Below are 26,832 nucleotides of genomic sequence, written 5' to 3' on the forward strand. Positions count from 1 at the left end.
TCTGACCTGAAACTCCGTAACAAATAAAGAATACAGCTGTAATGAGTTCAACACGTTTTATTGATTAAATGTCTCATTATTTACAATTAAATAGACTTTCATTTACTTTCTTTAAAGTGTTTTCACTCTTCCAATTTTCTCCCATATATTCCATCCACAATCACATAAATAGATATGCACAGACAACCTTCTAAAACTGGAAATTACACTTTCCGTGCTGCTCACATATTTCATGTATCACTATTGAGAAAATAATCAATGACATTTTAAGTTAGAGGTGATGAGCACGATGTGCTAATTTCTACTTTGACCTTAGCTAACTCAGCTATCTTTTTGTTCGACAATATTGATCCTTTGACAGTAAAAAAAAAAAGTGTCTTCGGGTTCCATATTGTTTAAAAGTTGGAAAATGCAATTGGTAAAGCAATGTGTAGTGCCCACAACACAACTAAAATGCCCACAACTGCAAAAATTGCCATTGTTCCTGGTTGCATGTTCTCTTCCACTCCACTCAAACTGAAGTACTGTATTATTATTGGCTCTTGACCGGTCTTAACTCTCATCTTTTCATGATACAGCAGCTTTCTTTTCTTGGTAAGTTGCCATCATTTTCTTGATTTCAGCAATGGCCTTTCCTGGGTTGAGTCCCTGTGGAGAGCAGAGCCCGTGAGATAACAGAAATCATAAGTTTGGGAGGAATAAAATGTTTATGGCTTGATGGTCCTCAAAGTACCTTGGGGCATGTCTTGGTGCAATTCATGATAGTGTGGCAGCGGTACAAAGAAAAAGGGTCCTGAAGTTTGGATAGTCGTTCCTCAGTGAAGTCATCACGAGAATCTATCATCCACCTGTATGCCTGTGTGACAGCACAAAGTTTTGTATTATATATAAACTTGAAACTCAGAATAATTCTTCACAACACTAGTAGTTGCTGGTCTGTCCTCTTCCCACCCCAGTATGATTTCATTTTCCATTGACCAGGCGGCGTCTGTCACCGGCTACACACTACTTGCATAGTGATTCTGCTACTAATACAAATAATAATAACACAAAACTTGGATAATATGGGGCGGTCCCTCAAATTGAGCTAATGCCTGTCTTGCTGTAAATCTTGACCTGTGATCTTTATTGACAAAAAGCTGGTACAGACGATATCAAAACATGTTGGAACTGTATGATGTTTAAATCCTTATAGTATAATATATATTCTGAAGAGTACACATTCTGAATTTTATTTACATTACCTGCATGAGAACAGCAGGTCCCAAGTATTTGTCCCCGTTCCACCAGTAGCTAGGGCAACTGGTGCTGCAGCATGCACACAGGATGCACTCGTACAAGCCATCCTGTTGAGTTAAACACGTCATATTTAATGTACGCTTTGGTGGTGTGCATTATTTTATTCTAATGTGACGCAATAGAACATCATACTAATCATGTGGCGTGGGTTGATATCATCTGGGGGAGTGAGTCAAGGTTTAACCACCATAATTCTCACACAAAACAAGTTGAATTATTACACTTTTTAATCAAGGTGCCAACTAGGGTCTGGAATCTGTTCGGTGAACAGCAAATCTGTGCGATGCAAACTGAATGGGAACACAAAACCTTCAACACAAATTTTGACGGGGATAATTTACAGCAGTTTAATTTGGTGGCCCTAACAAATGATGTCTCACTTTTAGCTGTCAACTCATTTGTGTGTGGCCACGTATTTGTCACCTTCAAACCATGAGCCAAATTTACAATTCTAAAACATGTGGTGAGCTGACCTGGACTGTTCCACTTGGTAGAAATGCGCTTTAATGATGATGAAACTGAATGATATATTTACCAGTTTTTGCCTGTCACCCACTGACTGGTAATATTGGTCCTTCCCTTCCTGAGATTCATCCTTCTTTTTTAGGTAGGGCTCAATGGATTTGTACTGTGCGTAGAAGTTGCTCATGTCCTGGAAAAAAAAAAAAAAAAAGGAATTTATTAAATACTGTACGTGGTAGATTGCTATTATTTGATTTGATAGCAAGTGGTAAAATGGCCGCCCCCTGATATGGATCAAAACAGCCTTTAATTCATATTACACAAATGAAACATTAATCAGAACACGATATTTCAACAAGCTGGGGTGCACAGACCATTTTATTATAAAGAGATTTTGGGGGTTGACTCCCCCTTTAAATTGCAATAGTGTATATAAACCCATGACTTGACTAAACAAACTTGCAGTACTTACAGGCACGAGATCTTTGACCACATACATGTGAGGGAGGGGGTAAATTTTGGTGGCTTTGTTTGTGTTGCTGTCAATTTTGTTGAGACATGCAAGTGTATTTCCTCCATTGATGTTCATGGCACATGAGCCACAAATGCCTGGAATGAACATTAGATCAGAATTCTCAATTTTGTACCATTCATTTAAAGGCAGGTAAGTTGTAGTGACAAAAACAATAGTTAGTCCCTCACCTTCACGACAGGAACGTCTAAATGTAAGTGTGGGGTCTATTTCATTCTTGATTTTGATGAGAGCATCCAGAACCATTGGACCACAGCTGGATATAAAGAGAAATTTACCAAAACACTGTAGCATCTACAAAGTGGTTAAAGTACATAGTAAAGGCAATTACTGCAATTCTGTTATTTTTGTTTTTCTGAAGGACCATGTGTCTTACGTGTTAAGGTCAATTTCATATGTCTGCATACGGGGCTTGTCTCCAGCAGTGTCCGGATCCCAGCGGTAAATCTGAAACTTCTTTATCCTGGGTTCAGGAGCCGGCGAAGCCAGAGTCTGGGCATTGCGCACCGTCTGCATCATACACAACAAATAACAGTCGACATCTTAGGTACAACATAAGGTACACATTTAATTAGCGCCAATATTTTTTTTGTAATTTTGTGCACATTTTGTAATGCATTGTTTTGTTTTACATTATTTGGGTACCTTCAAAATATTTACACAGATCAGAGTATGATGAAATCCAATGTAATTAATGTAATGCTGTATTAACAAATTGTGAAGCCATTCTGATGCAGGTGTACCTAATGTTGTGGTCGTTGAGTGACTTTTCTTGTGTAACGCAGCCTCTCCCTAGTGGTTGCTGGGGTGAACTGCGTGTTCGTGTTACATGACTGCTGTCTTTGTTACCCAACTTACCTTGGTGACAATGCCAGCTGAATTGAGAAGCTGCAACTTCTTTAAGCTTGTAAATTCAGTTTCAAAAGACATCCTGACATCCTTAAAATATTTCAGAACTTATATGTAGCAGTTGCCACATAACGATCAACAGTTACAGTACGGTACTCCAGTTATTTTCTGCATTGTTCAAATACATTTAAATACAAATTTGATTATGATATCGCATAAAATTACATTACGTAGCCTCGCAGGATGGAAGACATTGAACGTGGTCTTCTTCCATTATATAACATCATCATACGTTCATGTGCCCAGTAAACTAACATCGATGCAGTGTCTTGAAAGCAACTTACCACCAAAATGCCAGAGTTCCTGACGGCCAATGCATTCCGGGTCAAAGCGAGACAAAGTACTGACATTTTCGAGTGAAATCAAGCAGAAGCTCCCCAGTCGTGGATTCAACCGGACAGACACGCGTTAGTGTTTCCAACCTCAAACTCCACCCTTTTACGGTGCGTTTAAATAACGCAATGGAACGTCGAACGAGTCAGCTTCAGTGATCTAAAAAAAAAAGTGTTGCCTAGGAAATTACTCCTAGCTGTCTCCGACTATGACTGTTCTGTGGTACGCTCAATGAAATATGATTAGAGATAGACAAGTATACCTTGTTTGTATTATTTTAGGATTTACTTTTTGTTTTGGTTGACTAAAGCTTCCGGTGCTAGGAATAACTCATATGTCCTATAGTAATTGAAAGCATCATGTGCCACACCCTCTCTTACGACACGAAAACGAAGTCGAGTTACGTCATGTGTACTGGTCGTCTGTATACGTCACTTTAGTAACCAGAGCGTACTGCATCGTGTTAATGCATATATACATGCATTTAAACTATGTGGCTGTAAAATATATTTAAATATAAATCCTCATCATTATTTTCATTTGTTTAAAATTATATGAGTTGTAAATAAATAAATACATTCCCGCTTGTACACAATTCAGTCCAGACTAAAGTTCAAAGGTCTATTCTATAAAAGACATTTTTACCATATGGTCCAGTACTAGGATGTCAGTGTGTCTGGGTCCACCCAATTGCTGTTGATTCTGATTGCAATGGTTTCCATTTCTATTTATAGTACCACGTTAAGTATAATTACGAGTACTGACACAATCAAATATCAGAGGTCACTGCTGTGCTTCAATAGCACTTTTAATAAAACAGACATTTCATCCTCACAACAGCAATGTCTGGACATCAAGAGTGTGGGCGAGCGGGGATCTGGTGAGGGTTCCCTGCGCTTAATGGCTGATGGTCAGAAGTGAGAGGTGATTACATAAATGTGTGCGGGCGCTTTCGGGTCACTGCTGAAATGCTTACAGCATGTTATCGATCGTAAACGTCAGTTTTACAGATGTCACATAGTACATTACCTGCTGCAAAGGTGTTGTGTGAAGTTTACAGTGTCAGTGACACAGAAGTCATGACTCAAAGCCTAACTTTTTTTCTGAGGGGGGTTATCTATTCAATCAATTATTCCATTGATTATTCCAATAATCTGATCAAATATTATTTTGCATAAAAGTGTACTTCAAAAATATTTTTGTTCCTGATTAATATTTATTAATCAATTATTTTGTATTTTGTATTGTTTAGTGATAAAAAAAAACTGTTGAGCAATATCTCACAAGTAGAATAGAAGTTGGACTCATCAAACTTTCTGAAACTGATCCAGTTACTGATTTGGTCATTGTTATACAAATTGAAAACAGATATTTTTGAATAGTAAATTTGATTAAACACCAAATATAATTAGTCTGCTTTCATGAATGACTACAGAAATCATTGATTATATCAATAATACATCAATTTCTATAATTGCTGTTGACAGGTGAAAATCAGATCACTTGATCAATTTTGACAATGACGCTAAACAAATAATTGATTACTAAAATACTCAGTCAATTAATTTGATGATCAATTACGTGTCAATTTATTGACTAATTTGGACACTTTTAGTGTGGCGTTTATCCATGTGTACACATTGATCAGTTGTGAAACATGGGAAACAAATGACTACTTAAAGTGCCTGTAAAGTCAAAATAAATGTCTTTTAAATGTAATGCATAACAGACGATTGTTAACAGGTCGTCTGCGTCTTTGCTGTTGTCTCCGTCTTTGAAACGTTGTGGACATCTATGATCAATGTGTGAAAGCACATCCTGCTTATGTCAACTCATTTCTGTGTGAGCCGCAAAAATATATTCGCTAAAAAGCCTTCCAATATCTTCAAATATGTTAAATGTATTTGAAAACATTTTACAGAGCTTTTATTCTTTTACAGGGTTTTTATTCCTCATGGGAGGTATCGGGAATTATTTCATTAGTTTGGGTTATATTGGGTAGTTCTGCTTGAGCTTTGTGAATTCTGCTTGGCCAACAGCCTGTAAACAACAGTGAGAAAATGAAAAGGGGTCTACATACATAAAAACCAAAAACTTCCGTGTATTCTCCGAAATAATAAAAATATGAAGCAAAGAGAACCCATACCACAACCCTTGTCGCGCACTCCCTTTCAAATATTTACATGAAAAAGAAAATATCACATTCAGTTAATTCACTATAAAGCTAATTTGTCTGTGGCTCTTCTTCGGCCGAATTTCACATGGTTTCACATCCATTTTTAAAACAGACTTAGCTTCCTCTTCCATTGCTGAATTCTGGACCGACCAAGCCAATCATTTAGTGAGGAACAAGTCATCACCCCTCCCCTTTTTTTTAACCCCTCTGGCCCATATTTTTACATATCTACACAAGCAGCAATCTAACATCACAAAAACCCGGCCACCCAGGAATTGCATTCACCCCCCGCCCACACCTCCCCAAAGCAACAAGTCTCCTACCCAAAATAAAAATGCAAACACTGCCCACGTCATACCCTGTTCTAAAAGAGCATGCCAAGTTAAACAATGAACACAGAAAATGTCTCTATACAAGAAAAAAACACACCCTTAAAAATGTTTTTTTGTTGTTGTTCCTGCTCCCAAAATGTTGGACCTGACTTCATTTGGGACTTTCTCTGGGGCTGATGGGAGCCTGCATCTGACTGAGGAAAGTTCTCTTAGGGGTTTTTAGAGGGCAATGTTATCAGGGTGGTGTGCGGAGATTCCCGTGAGGCCACCTGCCGTGAGGTTTAGGGGCGGGTGAAAGGGGAAATTCTGGACTGGTTGGTTGGTTGGTTGTGTTTCTGTTGTTGAGTCAGAGGTGACGGGGGCTTGGGTGGCCATTGTGGTAGAGCTTCTGCTTGATGTGCACCATGTTGCCACTGGAGTCGTCCAACTGTCGGAGCTGGGCCCTACGACGCAACTCTCGAAGGTTGCAGAATTGCGGCAGCCAAGACCAGGACGGCGTATCTAGAGAAGAGACGAGAGATGATATGATGCTCTCATGACACTGCTCAACAATTTTCCTAATCAAAGATGCAAATAAACTTTGGTAAGTTGATGTAACATGTTTAATAGTATTACTACTAGTAATATTTATTAATAAGTGCTTAGATTCAGCAACAGGTGTGAAAACATTTTGATTATCCAACGCTGTTCCGAGACAATTTTGAATTTTACTCACCATCGGATCAAAAAGGAATTTGGTCCAATAGGTAATCGAACATCACTAGTGGTTGTGATTCTACTTTGTACAACTGGTACTGGCCAAAACTTAAGTGCGCAATTTAAAACTTAAATTGCAAGTGAATGTTGAAAATGTACCGGGGACATTAAAATGCCATGTCATATCACGAGCTTTCACAACAAAAACTGTGCTTCTGAGTAAAGTGAGATTGTGTTTCCGGGTAAAGTGAGATTGTTCTTTCACTGATTACTCTTCTTTGCAGCTTTTTGTGCGCTGGAAGGGGCTACTTGCACAAAATGACCCAGAATCGCTCACATGAAAGTTTTACTCATTTGCGCAGCATAAAAATGACTTATTGCACTCGCACAGACTTTGGACTGGAGTCGCTGAGGTCGTTTAGCCCCCTAGCTTTATCATCGCTCTAATAACATTTAATTCTGGGAAGTACAAGGGAGCTTTCTCACACTGCCACGGTGCACCGTCTTGGATCTATTTCTGATGATATCCTATCATAGATATGAAGGTTGAAATTATATTTCAGCTCGGCAGCCAAAAGAACTTTTTTGTGTTCACATGAAGGAAATGAACCTTGACTGTACGATTTCTGAGCAAAAAGGAAGTAGAGTGAAATGTTGATGCCTTGAATTATTGCTATTTTTGACAAAAAGTTGACATTTGGTAATCTAGTAGTAGTGCCTGGGGAAAACCCTGAATCTCAGAATTCAAAATGGATAAAATAAAGCCCAATAAAGATAAGACCATTTGCCAGCATAAAAGCCGCACACTCAACGACCAGTGGCCACACGGGCCGGGGGCCGACACTGATGAATTTTGGAGGTGTGAGGTGAGGAGTGGGGCAGACATTTTCACTTGTCAGGTTCTAAAGTGAAGGAGGTGAAGCGAGGCCCCGGGAGACAGGAGGAGGGAAGGGCCTAGACCGCAAATGGCCCAGCTAAAGGATGAGTGGCAAGAGGAGGCGAAGCGGAGGCTATAGCGGTGAAGTTTAGCAAGGATGGAGTGTGTGTGCGGGATGGAGAGAAGGGGGGAGTTATTTATAGCTGTGAATGGGCCATGCTGTCCACAAGGACTGCTCTGAAGGGTATCCGGAGCAAAACGGGGGCAAACAAAGACAGATCCCTCATTTGAATAAAAGCATGAAGATGACAATGCATGGCTTGGAAAACTCAATTTACTATTTTTTTTTTATCATTTTAAGTTGAGAGGAAGTACTTTACCGTTATTGTCTTGTTCTTTTTTCTTCTTGGTGTTATGAGATGTTTACAGAAAATGAAGAAATGGGGCACGGAGCCAATCACAGCGTTTGTGTGTGTTCGTCTGCATGCGTGTGTGTGTGTGTGTGTGTCTTCCTCACTTGCCATTCCAGCTGTTCACTCGCTCTTATTCTATTTTTAGAATTGGGTGGAGGAAAGAGGGGTGTGTAAGTGGGGGTGGGGCTGTGACAGCACCTTCATCCTGAGCCTCCCTCCACCTCCACCAACACACGTACACTGAAAGCCTTCCTCTTCTTGTCGGCCTCACCTCCACTTCATCGCTGTGTGGCTAAATGCGTGTGACCCAGCATAAGCGTCTCGCACATACACATAAAGGCTTATACACAGGGGGCATTCCCGCCCTGCACAAAAAGGAACACTCTTCATACTATCTGGATGTTTTTGAATTTCCCATTACTCATGCATTGATTCATGTGATTCTGAGTGTCCTAATGTCTTCACCCTTAAAAATGCAGAACTAAAAACAACCCAACCGAACAACAAAAATGAGCTGTTTTGGGCTAAAACCAAACTGGGTTGTTAACCCAGCATTTTTAAGAGTGTACATGCATGTTTTTGAAATGTGGGAGGAAGCCATAATATTTTAAATGTTGTTATTCCCGATGGAAAAGGTTCGTTTGGCCCCGCCCCAAAGTTGGAGGTTAATCAGTGTCACCAACCTTTCCAGTAATTTTAAAAACGGAGGAACTGAGGCCCTAGCTTGCACAGAATGCTCACTCATCTTTTTTTTTGTGGAACTTCCTGCCAGTTTGTGCCAAACGACTGAATGCATTCCATATTTAGATGCGAAAGCAGATGGTGGTTCAAACCTAAGAACATTGTGGATGTTTTATTATCCAGCTCACTGGCTATTGTGCAATCAGAGAGCACATTATAGCACAGCTATAAGGGAAAAACGAAATAAGAGCTCAACTATCATGCTTAATTGGATTCAAACATATGGCATGAAAATAGATAGTGATGATGATACAGATTCTGGGACTGGGGTCACTTACAGGACATAAATACACAAACGAGGGTACCACAAAATGGTAGTAAGATGGGGCAGCAAGGCCTTCCTTGATGGCCTAAAAAATATCAGGAGCAATGACTTACATGTGCAAACTAAATTCACAAAGTTGTATTAATTTACAGTGAAGACTGAGCCTTGCTATTATTAGAAAAAAATCCAACTGACTTCCACCCGAAGACTTGTAATTATCAATGGAAGCCACAAGACAGCGAAAAATCCCTTTTTTTCTATCAGGCAAGGAGTGTTGGATTTTTTCCCCTCCAATAAAATGTTAATTTCTGTGTGCAGCCATGTCAGTCTCTTCTGCCCAAGGCCTTCAGAAAAACTAGTGCTGGCCAACCTCACATGGGGTTCCACAATTGTACTGTTTAAGAATTCGGAACATCCATCAATGTATTTTCTCTACTGCTTATCCTGTTCAACATCACGGGGAGCTCAAGCTAACTGACTATAGGTGAAAGGCAGACTACGACCTGGAGTGGTTGCAGGGCACATAATGTATGAAACACACAACCATTCACGCTCACATGCGCTTTATCACTGAGAAGGAACTGAATCCCCGTTGCCCGTGCCAAAGTCAGATGAATGAAAGTCAGTGACTGATTCGAAGCATAGCTGTACGTTTTGTAACTACAGAAAGTACAAGGAAGTTACATTGAGGTCAAACAATTAGTCCCATGGGGCACTGAACTGTCACTCATAGTAAAGGGCTTTACTCTCTTGACTTCAGTGTGCAGCGTGGGTTCATGTCGGCCTGAATGTGGGTGTGAATGATTGTCTGTCTCTATTTGTGCCCTCAGTTTGACTGGCAGCCTTTCCAGCAGAGTGGAGTCTGCCTTTCACCTAGAGTTAGCTGGGATAGACTCCAAGATAAGCATTACAGGGGAGGGATGGATGGATGGATGGATGGATGGATGGATGGATGGATGGATGGATGGATGGATGGATGGATGGATGGATGGATGGATGGATGGATGGATGGATGGATGGATGGATGGATGGAGAGCTCTTGCTCCAGAGTGAGCTTACAAAGTGCCATTTGAGCAATATTAGAACTGACAAGGTTATTCAAATGAATGATCAATTGTTTTGACAGCAGATAATCATCAGCAAGATAAAATTTCTCTGCATGTCTGCACCCTAACTGTGTTTCGGTATCTACTCAACCCTTCAAGAAAAATATATATCTAGTCTGACATGTTCAGTGATCAACTTGAGGAAATGAAAGATGCAAGATAACTTCACAGATTTTTTGGGGGGACTGTAAACCCAAGTCGCAACATTCTTTCCCCAATTTTTAACCCTTGCAGTCTAATTAGCGGTGGATTTTCCAAATCCCAGCAGTATCACATTCTTGTCTATTCTTAGCTTCTTTTTAAGTACAAAAAATGTGTTTAACTGTCAATGATTTTTTTTTTATGAGCTCCATATCAAATTGTTAACTGTTGACATTTTTAAATCAACACACCTCGAAGAATTCGGACTGGTATTCAGATCAGCTCTACCTAAGCTCGTAGACCTATCATGTCAAATGCAATTTGATATTGTAGCAGTGGTGCTATCTGTATTTTTGCACTTCTTTTACTAAGTGCCTTGTTTACTTTTTCCAGTGAGGATGACGTGTTCTGTTCAAGCTCGATCTTCAGTATTCAGAGTCAGACTGTGCAGTGGGAGCCAAGTGGGTCTGAAACCAAAGGGCATCTTACCGTAGTAGCGGCTCGACCTCCAGGCCCTGACGGCGCAGTGCAAGACGCCATCCAGCCACAGCAAGAGCCAACTGATGCAGAAGCCCAGCAGCAGGCCCAGCATTAAGTCCATCTCTTGCTTGGTCACACTGTCACTTACAAAGTAGTTCTCTGAGGAGTCCACCAGGGAATGGTCCCCATCGTACGGGATGACATAGTGCACATGATGTCTGTAAGGAAAGACACACGACTGTTAGAGTGACTGTGTGCTATGGAGAGGACTGTTCAGGAGGCTTAAAGAGAAACTCAGGTCAAGAAATGTTTTTATCCATTTCGGGGCGGCCATTTTTGTCATGTTAAGATGACCCCTTAACTTGAACTAGAGGGAAGTCGAAGTCAAAGGTTTTGTCAACTCCAAATGACATTGCAGTGTCTAACCACAGCCACGGTGCAAATATTTTCGTCCGCTTCATGCCAAGAGATGTTGTCAACTTGAGCCTTTAGGCACTTTGATGTCATTTTCACTCGACAGCAAGTGACCGCCCCCTGAGATGAATAAAAAAATTGTGAATTTTTCTGCTTGATTAATTTCTCACAAATGCAAAATTAATCAGAATACCATCTTTAAAGTAGAATTTGTTTTACTTAACTTCCACTTTAAGACGTCGATAATGTTGTTATGACCTTTTTGACACCTAAACCATAATTACTGGTAAACTGGAGACTAAGCCAGTCAATCACATATAGACAACCATTCACCATTTTGCTCCTCTTATTTATTGTGTTATCTGTCTATTTATTATTTATTCATCACTCTTACTATTGATTGTTTGAATTTTTGCCTTCTTGTTTTTATATTGTGTCGCGTACTTGTATGTCTATCGTGTTATGTGTCTCGTCACCGTGGGATAGAGAAAAACGTAATTTCGGTCTCTTTGTGTGTTGTGACATATGGAGAGATTGACAATAAAGCTGACTTTGACTTTGACATTCACACCAGTGGACCAGTGTCCTCAATGAACCTAACAAGAGCTGAGATACAAACACAGAAACCTCACTGACACAAAAATAAAGTTTATACTTAGCTGATGCTACTGAGAAATCGACAAGGTCCCCAAACCTACTGTATGTAGCACGGGGTGGATTCAAATACAAAACTTCTGTGACAGTGAGGAAGACAGACTAACCACTCAACCACGGCACTGAACTTACTAAATCCAAATTAGAAACTTTTCTTCTTACTGTCACTGTGGACCTCCTTGTATTCCCTCGTGTTCTCCCAATGTCATCCCTCTGTCACTCCAGGTTTCCTCTTCCCTAGTTGCCTTGGAGTCTCTAGAGTCTTATTGTGTTTGATAAACTTATTTTGAGTCTTTGATAGTTTCTTCCTCCTAATTCTTTCATGTGTGGCTCTCGCTTCAACTTTTGATCATTATTCAGCTGCTACTTCCGTAGTCAGCTGTTGATTCCCATTTTAATTGCATATACAGCATACAAATTGGAAATCTTATTCCTGTAGATCAAACGGTTCATTCTCTTGGTAGGAAGCGCCACCACGGTCCATAAACATCAAAACATATTTCCACATAGTTTGGTATACCATGGATTGACATCATTGTCATTCAGTTTCGCACTGAGAATCTGATTGAAATGAAAATGCATCTTGACATGTAGTACTGTGATATGAAAATATATTCAAGTGTGGTATTAAGACTGTACTGGTGTTGAATATTTTTTTTATATGTTAACAAATGTGTTATTCTGATTTCTCTAATAAAGTTAAAACAGAATACGTATTGAAATTTAAAATATGTACACAAAATGTTATCTTGTTATCTTATTCTGATATTTGGTAACACTTTTAAAACAATACTCTTATTGTATACAATTTTAATAGAATATTTTAAGGAAAACTGAATGGCAGCCAATGTATGCCAGGTTCCATCTCATAACAGAGCAGTGTAGGTTGCCAAGTGAAATGACACTGACTGTGTCCTCCAGGCTGACAAGGTGAAGTGTGTGGGCACCGTGACTCGTCCACACTCATCAGGTGGACCAGCGTACATCTGCACGAGTCACGCGCCAGACAAACTGACCGAATATCGATGGAGCAGGCGTTCATGTGTGTACTCCAGTCATGTAAGTGATTAATACTAGGGATGCACCGAAAATTCGGCCACCGAAAATTTTCGGCCGAAAATGACACAAAAGTGCATTTTCGGTTTTTGGCCGAAAGACCTAAATCACCGAAACAACACGGCCGAAACTTGTGATGACGTGAGCAAACAGCGCAGCCAGCACGCGGGAAAACGGGATAAGTCTGCGGTGTGGACTGATTTCACTATCTCAGAGAAAGACCCACGGATAGCGATTTGCAAAACATGCAATGCTGAAAGGGGTGCATCTGCAAAAAGTTTCTCCATGTCGGGTTTAATTCATCACCTGAAATCCAAACATCCCGATCGCCATTCTGAATATGAGAAGAAGGCGACACAGAAAAGGAAACTGACACCGAGCACGCCCACTCCGTCTGTGGGGGACGTTTTTGAAAAGGCAAGAAAGTTCTCTTTGTGTTTTTATAAGAGAACATATTTAATTTTACAGTCAGTTATCCATCCATCCATCCATTTTCTGTACCGCTTAGTCCCCACTGGGGTCGCGGGCGTGCTGGAGCCTATCCCAGCCGTCACCGGGCAGTAGGCGGGGGACACCCTGAACCGGTTGCCAGCCAATCGCAGGGCACACAGAGACAAACAACCATTTGCACTCGCACTCACACCTAGGGACAATTTGGAGTGTTCAATCGGCCTACCAAGCATGTCTTTGGGATGTGGGAGGAAACCGGAGTGCCCGGAGAAAACCCACGCGGGCCCGGGGAGAACATGCAAACTCCACACAGGGAGGGCCGGAGGTGGAATCGAACCCGCACCCTCCTAACTGTGACGCGGACGTGCTACCCAAGTGCGCCACCGAGCCGCCCACAGTCAGTTATAAGCCTGTAAATTATTATTTAATGTACACATGAGTTGGGTCAAGTTAAACTTTTTATTTTATTTTATTTTTGAATTTTAATTTATATTGTGCATTGTTGTCAGTGCTAAATAAATATTTTCATACTTTTGTAACTGGTTTATTGCAATGCCTTGATTTTAGTGAGGTTAGTACACATGTAGCCATAAATGCTGTGGTTCTAATAACTGACATTTCTTTCGGTGTTTCGGTTTTCGGCCTTGGTTTCCTCATTTTTGGTTTTCGGTTTCGGCCAAGAATTTTTATTTCGGTGCATCCCTAATTAATACTCAACTTTAATTGACACTGTTAATTTATCAGTGGTTGTAGTTTGCAGTATAAGTAATCTATTGTGTGTAAAAGGAACCTCTGAAGAAGAATGCCCCCTTTCGGTTGGGTTTTATTTATTTTTTGTGCACAGCCTATTGTGAAAAAAAGCAGCATCCACAAGGGGTGAATAAAAAGAATGTGCATGGGATGTTAAGTGAAGTAAGCAAACTGGTTTCTAAAGCAGTAAAGGTTTCAGCGTCACTTCTTTTTAATGTCAGGGTGCACTGTTGATTGTTTGTTTTCCTGTGATTAACTTCTTGCATTTGTGCGATTTTGAAAAGAAAAAGGTTTAAAAAGTGAGATGAAATGTTTTTTTCCCAACTTTAGCTTTATTTCGTTTACAGCACACCTACTCTTTGGCATAAATGTTGACCTAGCCTAGTCCTTCTCAAATGGTGAGGCGTGCCCACAATGCCGCAGGCGTGCGTCCGACCCCAGGAAACGTTTTTTCGGCTTTCTTTAAAATGTAATTACACATCTACTGCACTAGGTGGCAGTAGTGCTCTCATAGTTAGAGTGCACTGGAGTGTTAGCACTAAGGAATAGTTTTGTTTTCTAAAATCACCACGCACAAGGAAAAACAACCAATTCAGGACCCCAGATTAACTTTTTTATTCCATTATGTGCATTCGAAGAAGGTCAGAGGTCAGACTTATCCCACTCGGATTTTCCCAGTTGCGATCTCAAAGCGTTCGAGGCGAAAGTCAACAACAAACATGGATAAGATTGTTTGTTGTTCTTGTTTATTACAACATATTAGACCTCCAGCAAAGTGTGGGGGCAGACTAATGTTTTGATTATTTTAGGGGCAAAATGCAACCATTTAGGGACAGTCTGGAGCCCTGCAATTGGAGAAGGAAGGCATGACTGATGAGGTGTCAATTATCTGTCAAACACCCCCCTCAGCACCAGGCTGTTACCCCTGAAAATTTTTAATGAATGAAGAATATTAATTGTATCAATTTGAAGTTTTATTCATTGAGATGACGTGGGATGTTCCCACGAGTGCGTAACAAAAGATTGACACTTCAAAAGTCTCCTATTTCTGATTTTCTATACATCCTCCGGTGCATTACTCTTATATAGTATCAAATTACAGATGGGGACAGAGACTGCAGCATTTTTTCCCTCAACAGATGAGATTCATCATTTATCCAATTGCTTGTCTACTTGATTTGATCATCTGTAGTCAAGGCGGCTCGGTGGCGCACTGGGTAGCACGTCCGCCTCACAGTTAGGAGAGTGCGGGTTTGATTCCATCTCCGGCCCTCCCTGTGTGGAGTTTGCATGTTCTCCCCGGGCCCGCGTGGGTTTTCTCCGGGCACTCCGGTTTCCTCCCGCATCCCAAAAACATGCTTGGTAGGCCGATTGAAGACTCCAAATTGTCCCTAGGTATGAGTGTGAGTGCAAATGGTTGTTTGTCTCTGTGTGCCATGCGATTGGCTGGCAACCGGTTCAGGGTGTCCCCCGCCTACTGCCCGATGACGGCTGGGATAGGCTCCAGCGCGCCCGCGACCCCCGTGGGGACTAAGCGGTTCAGAAAATGGATGGATGGATGGATGGATGTAGTCAAAACAAACAATCACTAGGCAACAAAGTTTGAGATGAAAACAAGCCTATGAAAAAGGTGTCACTGAGATAAAAGGGCACACTCAACTTTTGGTTGCACGTGAATAATATGTGGTAAATTGGTGTAATTTTCTACTCTTTTCCTAAAACAATATTCATATTATGTTCATTTAAGACGTCTTGATCATGTGCAATATGTACTTGTCTGAATTAAGCACATCCAACGTATCCAAAGATTTGTTTTGAGTGTTCAACAAACTTCTGTATTCTATGCACATGCCAGGCACTGTAAATTTTATCTCTGAGAAAAATGCTACATAAATAAAAATGACCTACCTAAGTAGGTCAAAATATTGCAATTGAGGGCTCAACAGCTTTGTGATGCAATGCTGTTGAAAACCCCAATCATTGTAAACATGATGTTAAATTAACAGCATTATTATATGTGTTAAAGCATATTGTTTTTCCACACAGCACTTGCGTCGATTCAAATTAGAGCACTTAATGCTGTAGGAAGTACTATAATACTATAGACGCAGCCTGATGTTTTAATTTCAAATTCAGTGTGAATGGATGCAACAGTGCAGAAAAGAGGACAATGTCTGCCCTGCAGTATCTGACATCCTTCCAGTTAATAGAAATGCATTCTTCTGCATCTTAATGAATACATGGATGACTTGATTGCTGCTGCTACCCCCACCAAAACACTCAACATTTCACTCTCTTTCAGCACATCATCAACCACATCCACCACCCTATAATGTAGCGAGCTTTATTTTTGAGGCCCGTATAGAGTGCATGTGCACTTGAAGCTCACACTCCATCACCTATTTATGGCGCCTCCGACACACACCTTGGCAAGACTGCATGCAGCAAAGGCGTATACAGTCGACGCATGCAAAACACGCCTCGGCCAGCAGTACATGCTTTCTGTGTTGGAATACGCGCAGGCAGTAGACAGCTTTGCGGAGCTCCATCGCACCCAAACCCCCCCTCCCGGGCCTACCCCGGGCCTCCTCATAACAAATCGACGGGTAAAGCATGAAAAAGAGCATCGCGCGCACGCACGCCCGCGCGCACGCACACACACGACGGCGTTTATTACCTCCCACAGTTGCAGTGACAGACGCGGTCCTCCCCTCGTAGATGTGGCAGGATGTAGTTGTGAAAGCGATCCAGTAGTGCGTTCATGTCCATTAAACAGGCGATCGCCTGAAAACACACATGCCAGTGAGCTGGGACATGACGAGAAGGGGGGTAAAAAGATCTAAATTATCTTGCAGATGAATATTAGCCGAAAATAACCCTCACGGGGAGAGGTTAAAAAGAGAGAGAAGACCCTCCAGATTCTAAGATGAGCAGGAGGATGGGGAGAATGTGGAGGGGAGGGGGGGGGCATGGATGAAAATGGATTATTTATTTATGAAGGAAGGTGATCATAAAGGCAGGCAAACTTAAATTGAGCGGCTGTAAGGTTGTATTTGATTCAACTCAATTTCGTAGAACACTACCACCACCACCACCACCACCACCACCATCCATGGGAGGCATGTGTAGGGTGTAGTCTTACCATAACAACTGAAGCACCCAGAATCATAAAAATCATGGTGGTTGTGATCATATGCATCCAAACTTCCCAACTGGCCCGCCACCACTCGTCCTCTCTCTCTCTCTACTCCGGCTGGGCTCTGCAGGGCTCTCCCTCCTCATGGAGCCGCTTCACAGCCAGCCCCTGGCTCCCGGTGTAGGCTACCCGGGGTACCCCTCCCACCCTCCCTTCTTTCCTCCTCCGGTGTCCTCTTCCGTTCTATACGGCAAGCAGCAGTGGGCCCTCGCCGTCCAACGACACCCCCTCCCCGGTGTCTCGTATGCGGTTGCCTCCTAATTAAGAATGCAAAAGGATCCGGTCTTTTCTCAATCCATCTTGAAAATCAAATGGAGAAAATGAAAAGGTATCCTCGCAAAAAGGGGGTGCTTCGCTATCCGTTCTCCCTCGGCCCGGGATATTCCACCTCAGTACCGGCAAAGTCTGTCCTCCATGGGGCCAAAACGATGACTTTCCTCCGGATGGATGTGTCAAAGATGCGCACCGACGACTCTTCTCTCAGCCGACATGGGAGTCTCAATCTGCGAGCTGGTTTGACTCACGCTGCGCCCCAAGTCCTGGTTCGAATCAAGCTGTATCGACGCCCGGAGCCACACGCACATGACGAGACTAACCCATCCTGGACCCCCGGCAGCAGCAGCAGCTCAGACCAAGACCAGCACCCACTCCCACGACGGTGCGCGCGCGCCACTGCATGGTAGTGGGCGGCGGTGTGGTGGGGAGGGAGGGATGGAGGGAGGAAGGAGGGAGGAAGGAGGGAGGAAGGAGGGAGGGGGAGAGGAGGAGGGGGGCAGGACATTCACTTCATTATAATGGTACACTTGCTCAGTGCAAAATGTCTGCATTTTTTAATTGGGTTTAGCGCCAAGACACGGGTGTTCAAACTACAGCCCGTGGGCAGTTGCGTTTGCATATTTGACATGGATCGGACTATTCACTCTTTTAAAAAATGGAAGGATGGTGGTGGGGTCATCAAAACTCTGGCTGTAACAATAGAAAACATCTGATTAGTGAACATCTCGGGGAGAAAAGGTCTTATTGTTGAAAAACAATATTGTGGCGAGTGTTATATTGTCAAACGTTGAAGTGGGCATGAGTAGAGATGGCCATGTGAATTTTGATAACAATTGGTCATAATTTGCTGACATTAAGTGGCAATGAGCTTCTATGCGTGAAGCATTTTAGACTGTCCTGAATCATTCCTGAATCACTCGCAAGTCTCCATTCTCTTATTCTTTGTTGACATTTATTGGCAGTCCAATCTGTTCACTCTTTTTTTAGTTTACTCAATGTGCTATACATACATTGATACAAATGTAAAGATGGGTCACTCGCATTCGGTTGACTGCTCTTCTGTTCAACCTAGGTGGCCAATGCTGATGACATGCATGGCCTTGAAACTACGAAATGCTCCTTTAGAACACCCACCAAGCGGTGGAGCTGTGCAAGTATGTACCGCATGCTTCTACTGATGCAATTTTTATGCCCTTGCCTCACTGTGAATTTGATTTAGTAAACATTAGGTCTATTGCGTCTCAGCCCACGCCTCCTCCACATCACATTCTCCAACAGTGTGGAGTCATCAGGAGGAGAAGGTGACGAGTAGATTTGCTAAGAGCTGAGAACAGAAGGTGGGCTGTTGTTTTCTTTCTGAGTTAAAATAATAGCTAAACAGGACTCTCCTTCTTTATTCAGTGTCTGCACAATTTGAATATTATAATGAATGTAATTGTAACACCTGATATAACAAAAGTGGCAGTGAAATGTACTTAGCGCATTGTATTGATAAATTAGTATCAAAAAGGGACTTTTGTTGAATTTGACGACACTACAAGATTTTTATTTATTTATTTTTACCTTGGAATGAAAGCGAATTGGGTTTGCTTTACTTCCGGGTGACGTATGCGGAATTACTTCCAACATTTCGAGTGACGTAGCTAGACAATAAGAATCTTACTCTTTAAATGCAAACACGTTTGACAACTAAATCGTGTTAAAGTAAGTAACTATTACAAACTGTATCTAATCCTCCATTTGTTTGTCTTTCGGAACAAGTTTGCTTTTCAATGATTTGTTACGTAATTACTAGCCCTGAAATGCTACTTGCTAGCATAGCTGTTAAAGTTGATCCGATTGAACGCATGACTTTGCCAAACATGATGAGTTTCCTTTTACTATTGAACCTTATGGGGCTCATAGTTATTGAACAAAATGTACGTGCAGTTAAATAATTGTTTGGCTTGTTACAAAACATTACAATTGAACTAATAAGAAGTATACTTTTTCCTTTCCTCAAATGTCTTTTTGTTGTATTATTGAAGGAATAAACTGAAGCAAACCATCTCACCACATGTATTAACTTCTATAAATAAAGCTAGATTGATTAATTTAAAAAATATATATTTTACTGTTTTGTTTTACTCTTGTGCATTCAATAGTTGATTTTATATTGTATTTGTATTTCCCTTTTGAATATGTTTTCCAAGATTGTTTTCAAGAAGTTAAGTAAAAACTACAATCGATTATTTTATAGATACAGATTTATGTCATTTGTTTTAGATTTTGTCTCAGCAATCAGCTTGTTTTCATTGTGGCCCCACCTTGATTTCCATAATTCTGTGACTGGTTTTGCAGAGCTGTCACGGAACATGTCAACAAAACACATAGCCAAGCCTTCACGGAGCAACAAGAGAAATGAACTGGAACGAAAGAGAGACGAGCGGTCAGCGCGCCGGGCTCTCGCCAAGGCCCGTAAGAATCGTCCTCAGGATGGCAATGATGAAGCAGCAGCAGAGTTTCTCAGTTTCTCCACTCAGCTGCAGGCAATGGGGCTGATGCTGAGAGAAATCCCTGGTGATGGGTAAGTTGCGGAAGTGACAAAGAAATGTCCTTATTTTTATGAACACATGCCTATTCATGAAATTTGTCTTGTGATGTGTCAAATTCCCATCACCATATTGAACAAACTCACATCGATAGTGGCCTACACTGGAGCATTGGGTGACGTGACTTTGGGAGCAGTTCAGGGTGTCTTTGTTTTGTTCAAGGACACCACAGCTGTGGGTCCGGGAGGGGGATCTTGGGGGTTTGTAGTCCTTCGCCACATCCTCTCCAGCTCTTTCTGCTCAACAGTGGTGGGAGCGTTTTGCACTTCAGTAGATTTTTCAGGTACATGTACTTTTCAAAATTCATTTGTCTGACTGTTTAGCTTTTTCGCCCTAAAATGTTCCCTGCAGAAATTGTTTGTTCAGAGCTCTCGGAGACCAGTTAGAAGGTCATTCTCGATCTCACCTGGAGCTACGTCAGGAGACTGTCGACTACATGATGTCCCATCGACAAGACTTTGAACCCTTTGTAGAGGACGATATCCCCTTCCTGGAGCACTGTAAGAAAATAACCCTGTTATTCCAACCCAGAACATTTGACTGTGACTCATATTTGGTACAAAACCCAAATTAGATATTTTGTTCCTCGGAGACCCAAGCTTACTAAAATAGATCACATCAGCATCACGTCAACATAGAGCAATGATAAGTAAGACAAAATAAAATAAATGATTGAAGCAAAAAGCCTTTTGACAAGTCATTGTGCGCTTGTGTCATGATCGGGGAAAATAGTTTGTATAGTATGTATACTTAGATAAAAACTAACGCATAAGCAATTGTGGTTCCCAAGCCAAACTTTGGGAAACGTTGCATTTGTGACGAGACAAAATGTATATCCCTTTTCCTTTCACGCATAGTATCCAACCTGGCACAGCCTGGAACATTTGCAGGCAATGACGCTATCGTGGCTTTTGCTCGCAGTCAGCAGGTGAAAGTGGTCATCCATCAGCTGAACACACCACTTTGGGAGGTGAGGGCAGGACTGTTTTTTAAAAAAAAACATTTTTTTTTTCAACTGCATGCAACCACATGTTATGCAAAGACTGTCTTCTCTCTTGATTTACCTCGTTTTTTTTGGCTGGCAGATAAACGGTACAGAGAAGCAGATGTGTAGAGAACTACACATCGCATACCGCTATGGGGATCATTACGACAGCGTGAGGCGCATCGATGAGAACACAGAGTCTTGTGGTCAGATACGCTTTCAGGTATATCTTGGACGCCATGAACAAAGTGTACTAGAGTAAAGGAATTTACAGCTCATAACCCTGCAAAGCCACACGAGCAGTTTGATTTTCAATATTTCTGAATTGCTACACAATAAAAAAACAACAGATGTTTTATCATCCAGTTTCCATACTGCTTTTAGTCATTTGAAATATCTAATACTCAATTTGTTCTCTGAGATGCAGCATTCATTTTATGCAAATGATAACGAAAGCGCATGAAATGTATTGTCAAAATAAATTATATTTCAACATTTTAACAACCACAGTAATGCAAAGGGTAACCAGAGTTCTCCCATCAGATTGGGCCAGCAAAGGCCTGGTTAGAGTGAACCCTCACTATGCGCAAGGGTGAGCGATCCAGCTCATCTGCAAAAATCTGAAAATAATTGGCCGCCCCATAAAATGGGTTTGTAATTGTGTGTAGATGGCAGCAAAGCACTTCAAACAAAGAGGACCATAGCACTGGGCAACAGCAAATTATAATCAGCAATCGCTTTGTGTCTTAACATTTATTCTTGATGTTGAGTTAATTTTTTTTTTTTAAATCACAACCGGTTGATGAGATATTTTCATTCTCAGGTGTCCAACAAGCAGAGAAAAGAGGACAAAAGACACAAGAAGAAGCAGCGTCAAGAGGAACGAAATAGACTCAAAGTCCTCAACAGACGCGAACAGAACCAGAAACTACCAGAGGCTGTCACTTTAATACCAGCTCTAAACACGCTCAGTATATGAGACCAAAGAAAGAACTGCTGGTGAATAGTGTTTTCTCAAAAGAACTTTGCACAGTCAAATTTGATGAAGAGTCCCCCAAGGTGACAGTAAGAGTGCCTGCAAATATGGAGCGTGGAAAAGACACTGTGGGACAAACCTCATCTTTGAGTATTCTTGTGTTTGTGCCAAGACCTGATTTTTACAAACATTAAGTTTGTGTGTGCACACATACGATTATTTCTTGAAACATGTTTTTCTCGATTATTTGCTGAAGACTGAATTCACTTTGGTTCTCCAGATGCATTGTTTGTTCCATCTGACCAAAGGAATAAGAGCAGGAAACATACCACAAACCGTTATACACCCCATTTATGAGGACTCATAATCTAAATGCAGATGATATACGTATTCATGTATAGTCAGACATTATTTATTTATCCAATAGTATTTAATTTTACGTCATCCAAGTTTATAGCAACACAACTGAGCATGAACAAATGGTTGCCAAAAAAGTTGTAAAATAAGGGGGGTGGGGTGGGGGATCCATGAGTGTTTGCCCATTATTTAATACTCTGCAGTGGCATTCTTAAGAAGAAAGTGCAGACTACTGCCCAGGTTGGTCAACAAAAGAGACACTAAATGACGGTATTAAATGTTCTATCAGGATACATTCTAGTAATTGTATTGTTTTTTGTAGTTAGTTCATCTGCCACTATGTTAGGGAATTATGAAGCGGCCAGGCTTTATAGTTTTCGCAGTGGTGTGATGGGCATGTATCTTTGTTTTTGTTTTTTTGAGGGTGGAGGTGTCCCAGGCCATTTACTTATTCTTATTGTCTTAAATACAAAACGACAAACAATTGTTACATACACAAGAAGACAAAATGAATCTCGTTAACCAAAGTAAATCTTTTCTCTAACAAGGTGGATTAATTATGTTTTGCGTTTAGTTTGCAGCCTACATTCTGGTTCATAGAGAACTGATGTAGACTTGATGTGGACTGATGAGGTGCTGTGGAATTACTACCTTTTAACATAAAGTGCATTTTTTTGGTAGAATTATTTTCTTCTTTCTTGGTGGTAGAGGTAAAATACACAACTCACAAAAGGCTTTGGATATTGGGCTATAAATTCAAATTTTGGGATGAATAAATCCACAACTTTTACAGTTAAGCTATCATGACCTTTCTAATTGTTGGTAAAATTGTCTCTACTTTATGCACACATTGTTCCTGCTATATTCTAAAAAGGGGATCTCAATGGTAAAAATGTGTGGGGGTTTTCCCTCCAAGGACATCCACTTGTATGCCACTGCAATATGCATAGAAACAGTTTGGAATGTTCCTTTACTGGGACATAATTGCTTCACTGAATAATTTAAGATACAGTAACACGCATGTTAGCACAATCTGTGAGTTGATGGGTGGTTTACCATGCAGTGCCTTTGGCTCTGGAGAAAATGATTCATTTTCAAGATTATATAAAGCGGGAGTGAGGGACCTTTTTGCTATCAGGACATTACAACATTTATGAAGAGCAATCGATACAATGATCAAACAAATATTTATATTTTGGGTTTTTTATTTTTAGACAAGTTTCAGAAGCATTGATTTGTCGTTTTGTTGTTGTTGTTGCATTAGGCCTACCAGCCCAAAATAGGGGTTGAGGGACTGTAACTCTATGGTTGTCAAGTGTAATGGAACGGAGGACGTGGAACCCCCTTGAGATGAAGCATCATAACTCACTTAGCCCATTATTCCAGAAACATAACCTAATTAGAAACTATTGACTCTTAGCAGAACCATGCCAGTTTCATGTCATTGGAGATAAGAGTCATTGGACTGGGAGATGATATTAAACCGTGTTGCCCCACTCAGCTAATCTAATTGGACACCAGCAAGGAACACTGACCAAGAATAGCAAGTGGAGTCTGGTTAAGGTCAAATACATCAAGACAATATGGAATGTCAGGAAATGGAATATATAAAATGCGGTACATTGATATCCTAGACCAGGGATCACCAATGTTCTAAGAATTGCTTAGTGGTGAAGGGACATTGTGACTTCCTAGGAATGTTGTAGAAGTGAATTATGGGCTGTGAAATACTTTTAAAAAGGACAGGTTTCAAAAAATGGTTTAAAAAACCCAACAACTAAATGGGTTGTTTTTTAATCACAATGTTGGTTAATGAGTATTGATTAAATGAGGATAACACCAGTTTAGTCATGGTGTGCAGTCTTGATTAGCTTTACACAATGTCCAAACTTTGTCATTGTATCTTTTAGCTTGAAAAACAAAAAATTGTTTTGGCCAAAAATAGAATCAAATGTGCTTAATTGGACAGCTTCCACTGGCTTTTTTAAAACACATGAAACAGTTATAAGAAAAATGACCACTTTAGGAAATAAATGTTGACTTTATTAAAATGCCATAAAATAAAACTGTTGAAAAGAGCTGCTAGTGAAAGGCAAAGTGACAAGAAATGATCAATCCGGCCCAGTGTCATCATTCAGATCTGCTCTTGACTGGAAATATGAAGTCATCCACCATTGTAAACTTCTCTCCTCGGTCTGTTCTTGAGAAGGATTCACCTGTCCAAATGTTTGCTTTATTCCAGTTTGATTTGGTCATTGTAAAAAAAAATGTGACAAATCGGACAAACAATTAACACATTTGAAGGTCATTGCGTGAGGACGTCAGAAATCTTGTCTAATGTTCTCCTTGTTCTCTTCCCCCTGCTGCTGCCTGAGCTGACCGATTTCATTTTCTAGATGTACGATGGCCCGCTCGATCTCATAGTTCTTGCTGACCAACGAGACCCAGCTGTTGAGGGACAAGATATGTCAAATCTTAGCCAACTAAGATACAAACAAATGAATTTCACTCAAATGCGTCACATACTTTGACTCCAGCTCTCGCAGTTTGGCTCCTCCGACTAACTGGTCATTTTTCCGCTGCCAATTCAAAGCTTGAATTTGTTTCCTATGTGTGACAGAAGTGAAATGAACTGATAAAAATGTATGCCTTCATTGAATAAAAACCTTTTCAGGCGACTGTTCACCTGAATTTCTGAAGTTCCTTTTGTGCTATCTCGATCATGAAAGCCAGGTTACTGAAGGAGGAGGAAGAATAAGGAAAGTCCTGGTTAACCACTTTTAGCTCAAAGTTCAAAGCTGTCAATAGAGAGCGGTGACCATCACGTACTCATTGTAGACTTTCCATGCATTGGTTCCGTATTGCGACATGAGCTCCAAGTTCTCGATACGAACTGCCTGATGCTCCAGCTGAGCCATGGAGTTGTTTACACACTCCTGCCAAGCCGTAATGTCATTCTTCTGACCTGCAGAAGGTGCTGGCAGCTCGTACCTTCAGAGGAATGTCGACATCACATTAAGTTTTGTCTTCAAAGATTTTTTTCAGAAATTCTTGATCAGAATATTTTTATTTCCACAACAGTGCAAAACCCACCTCTTCATGCTCAGGAGCTCCATGGGTTGTCGCGCTGCGAGGCGATCAAATTCATTCTTCATAATTTCTGTCTGGGGGTGACGAGAGGCAAGGTTTTTACTTTTGTCACTGCAGGAGCTTTTAAGACAATTTTCGGGCCCTCGGGTGTTTTGTTACCTCGAAAGCAGAAAAGTCTGGAGTGGGCAGATAGCTCAGGTAGTTCTTGGTTGGTCTATATCTTCTGGTCTCCTCTTCCACCAATGCTGCAGCCTGAGAAACACAGATCACAAACACAGCCCCTCAGAAACATTTGCTGTGGGTGGATAAAAATAAGTTTTCCAAATCTATATTTAGATATACAGAGGAAACCCCTTATTTGGCTCGTTTTTTATTTAACGCAGTACCTTTCTGCAGGTACCAATGGAATAACTTTAACCCCCCAAAATTGTTGAAAGGTGGGTTTATTTTTTTAGGTATTTGATGTCATGCTGAAGTTACTTCCAAATTGTACGATGCATGATGATAATATTCTGCGATTTTTTAAAATAATTCCGAATTCATTCATTAACTGTATTGCTTACTCAGCTTGTGAAATCGTGCACTTTTTTCGGTGTGATGTCGCTTTATAATTCGGTACTCACAATTGCGATGCCTCAAGGTCTCAGCTTTAATCATTTTCTCAAAAACCAAATCACGGAAAATTCAGTTGTTTTGAGTTTTAAACAAAGTGTAATGATTGTCCATTTTTAAAAGTATTTATATTGTATATATTGACAAAACTTAAAAAACGTGTTTCTTTTTCAAACACTTTTCAGTTATATTGGTCTCGCTGATAAAAACACAAAACAATATTGGTTTTATACTAAACTACTGGGCATGATCGAATCTTAGCACATGCACAGCTTTAGCATAGTTGGTCTCCGTTTACAGTAAATTTTACTCACAGCTTCTCTGACACCGGCGGCATCGTAACCTTGATCAAAATAAGGTAATGCATCAACAAACACTTCACCGGCAACTGAGGCAGTCCCAGACATGTTAAAGACACAATTGCTCAATAAACAATAAGAATCTTTTGATAAAGTGCGCCGCTTTTCTTGACGTGAGTGTATTTCCGGTTTGTTCTTCTTCGTCGTCTTTTAATTTACCGCTCGATTAGATATCTTCGGTTCATACCGCCGCCTATTGTACAGAAAACACAAAGGTGTGGACCTACCACTTAGCATAACATAGTATCTGCTTTCTGTAATTTAATGGCTGGAACAAAATAAAATGCGGAAATACGCTTACCTT

The 26,832-nt window shown here is 40.8% G+C and overlaps 4 protein-coding genes across 7 annotated transcripts; 1 reads left to right on the top strand and 3 right to left on the bottom strand.

Moving 5' to 3' along the window:
• Positions 1 to 42: 42 nt before the first annotated feature.
• Positions 43 to 3,655, bottom strand: LOC133150268 (succinate dehydrogenase [ubiquinone] iron-sulfur subunit, mitochondrial-like). The gene is made up of 8 exons (XM_061272690.1): positions 3,487 to 3,655; positions 2,670 to 2,803; positions 2,464 to 2,549; positions 2,234 to 2,370; positions 1,835 to 1,951; positions 1,245 to 1,346; positions 734 to 856; positions 43 to 648 (listed from the first exon to the last, which is right to left on the bottom strand). Exons 1-8 carry the CDS (start codon positions 3,550 to 3,552, stop codon positions 568 to 570), a joined length of 846 nt encoding a protein of 281 aa, XP_061128674.1. The 5' UTR covers positions 3,553 to 3,655; the 3' UTR covers positions 43 to 567.
• Positions 3,656 to 5,438: 1,783 nt separating this feature from the next.
• Positions 5,439 to 17,405, bottom strand: tmem240a (transmembrane protein 240a). 2 transcript variants are annotated; one of them, XM_061273024.1, is made up of 4 exons: positions 17,229 to 17,405; positions 16,764 to 16,870; positions 10,772 to 10,980; positions 5,439 to 6,544 (listed from the first exon to the last, which is right to left on the bottom strand). In XM_061273024.1, exons 1-4 carry the CDS (start codon positions 17,283 to 17,285, stop codon positions 6,390 to 6,392), a joined length of 528 nt encoding a protein of 175 aa, XP_061129008.1. In that variant the 5' UTR covers positions 17,286 to 17,405; the 3' UTR covers positions 5,439 to 6,389. The 2 variants fall into 2 exon arrangements, 1 of the variants encoding a protein (XP_061129008.1); XR_009713777.1 differs by lacking the exons at positions 10,772 to 10,980; positions 16,764 to 16,870; positions 17,229 to 17,405 and adding an exon at positions 7,997 to 8,434 and having other exon boundaries at positions 6,404 to 6,544.
• Positions 17,406 to 18,747: 1,342 nt separating this feature from the next.
• On the top strand, positions 18,748 to 25,150 carry otud3 (OTU deubiquitinase 3). 3 transcript variants are annotated; one of them, XM_061267788.1, is made up of 6 exons: positions 18,748 to 18,895; positions 19,899 to 20,124; positions 20,501 to 20,649; positions 21,007 to 21,119; positions 21,235 to 21,357; positions 21,958 to 25,150. In XM_061267788.1, exons 2-6 carry the CDS (start codon positions 19,913 to 19,915, stop codon positions 22,111 to 22,113), a joined length of 753 nt encoding a protein of 250 aa, XP_061123772.1. In that variant the 5' UTR covers positions 18,748 to 18,895; positions 19,899 to 19,912; the 3' UTR covers positions 22,114 to 25,150. The 3 variants fall into 3 exon arrangements, with proteins under 3 accessions (XP_061123772.1, XP_061123763.1, XP_061123781.1); XM_061267779.1 differs by lacking the exon at positions 18,748 to 18,895 and adding an exon at positions 19,114 to 19,262; XM_061267797.1 differs by lacking the exon at positions 18,748 to 18,895 and adding an exon at positions 20,312 to 20,432 and having other exon boundaries at positions 19,984 to 20,124.
• bcas2 (BCAS2 pre-mRNA processing factor) lies at positions 24,489 to 26,690 on the bottom strand. Its single transcript, XM_061267843.1, has 7 exons — positions 26,484 to 26,690; positions 25,717 to 25,809; positions 25,561 to 25,631; positions 25,297 to 25,458; positions 25,154 to 25,204; positions 24,994 to 25,074; positions 24,489 to 24,915 (listed from the first exon to the last, which is right to left on the bottom strand). Exons 1-7 carry the CDS (start codon positions 26,574 to 26,576, stop codon positions 24,789 to 24,791), a joined length of 678 nt encoding a protein of 225 aa, XP_061123827.1. The 5' UTR covers positions 26,577 to 26,690; the 3' UTR covers positions 24,489 to 24,788.
• Positions 26,691 to 26,832: the final 142 nt, after the last annotated feature.

This window comes from Syngnathus typhle, linkage group LG2 (assembly GCF_033458585.1).
Source record: "Syngnathus typhle isolate RoL2023-S1 ecotype Sweden linkage group LG2, RoL_Styp_1.0, whole genome shotgun sequence".
In the NCBI taxonomy this organism is placed as follows: domain Eukaryota; kingdom Metazoa; phylum Chordata; class Actinopteri; order Syngnathiformes; family Syngnathidae; genus Syngnathus; species Syngnathus typhle.

What these genes read in the sequence shown, in the direction of transcription:
- LOC133150268 (XM_061272690.1), bottom strand. Translation starts at nt 3,552, where the DNA reads ATGTCAGTACTTTGTCTCGCTTTGACCCGGAATGCATTGGCCGTCAGG. An exon ending in GGAACTCTGGCATTTTGGTG is followed by an intron (nt 2,804 to 3,486) that starts GTAAGTTGCTTT and finishes TGTATGATGCAG; the next exon opens with ACGGTGCGCAATGCCCAGAC. An exon ending in GCACCAAGACATGCCCCAAG is followed by an intron (nt 649 to 733) that starts GTACTTTGAGGA and finishes TGCTCTCCACAG; the next exon opens with GGACTCAACCCAGGAAAGGC.
- tmem240a (XM_061273024.1), bottom strand. Translation starts at nt 17,285, where the DNA reads ATGCATATGATCACAACCACCATGATTTTTATGATTCTGGGTGCTTCA. An exon ending in TGTCACTGCAACTGTGGGAG is followed by an intron (nt 10,981 to 16,763) that starts GTAATAAACGCC and finishes CTTTCCTTACAG; the next exon opens with ACATCATGTGCACTATGTCA. An exon ending in GAGGTCGAGCCGCTACTACG is followed by an intron (nt 6,545 to 10,771) that starts GTAAGATGCCCT and finishes TCTCTTCTCTAG; the next exon opens with ATACGCCGTCCTGGTCTTGG.
- otud3 (XM_061267788.1), top strand. Translation starts at nt 19,913, where the DNA reads ATGTCAACAAAACACATAGCCAAGCCTTCACGGAGCAACAAGAGAAAT. An exon ending in AGAGAAATCCCTGGTGATGG is followed by an intron (nt 20,125 to 20,500) that starts GTAAGTTGCGGA and finishes TGTTCCCTGCAG; the next exon opens with AAATTGTTTGTTCAGAGCTC. An exon ending in TGAACACACCACTTTGGGAG is followed by an intron (nt 21,120 to 21,234) that starts GTGAGGGCAGGA and finishes TTTGGCTGGCAG; the next exon opens with ATAAACGGTACAGAGAAGCA.
- bcas2 (XM_061267843.1), bottom strand. Translation starts at nt 26,576, where the DNA reads ATGTCTGGGACTGCCTCAGTTGCCGGTGAAGTGTTTGTTGATGCATTA. An exon ending in CCGCCGGTGTCAGAGAAGCT is followed by an intron (nt 25,810 to 26,483) that starts GTGAGTAAAATT and finishes TGTGTTTCTCAG; the next exon opens with GCTGCAGCATTGGTGGAAGA. An exon ending in AAGGAACTTCAGAAATTCAG is followed by an intron (nt 25,075 to 25,153) that starts GTGAACAGTCGC and finishes TGTCACACATAG; the next exon opens with GAAACAAATTCAAGCTTTGA.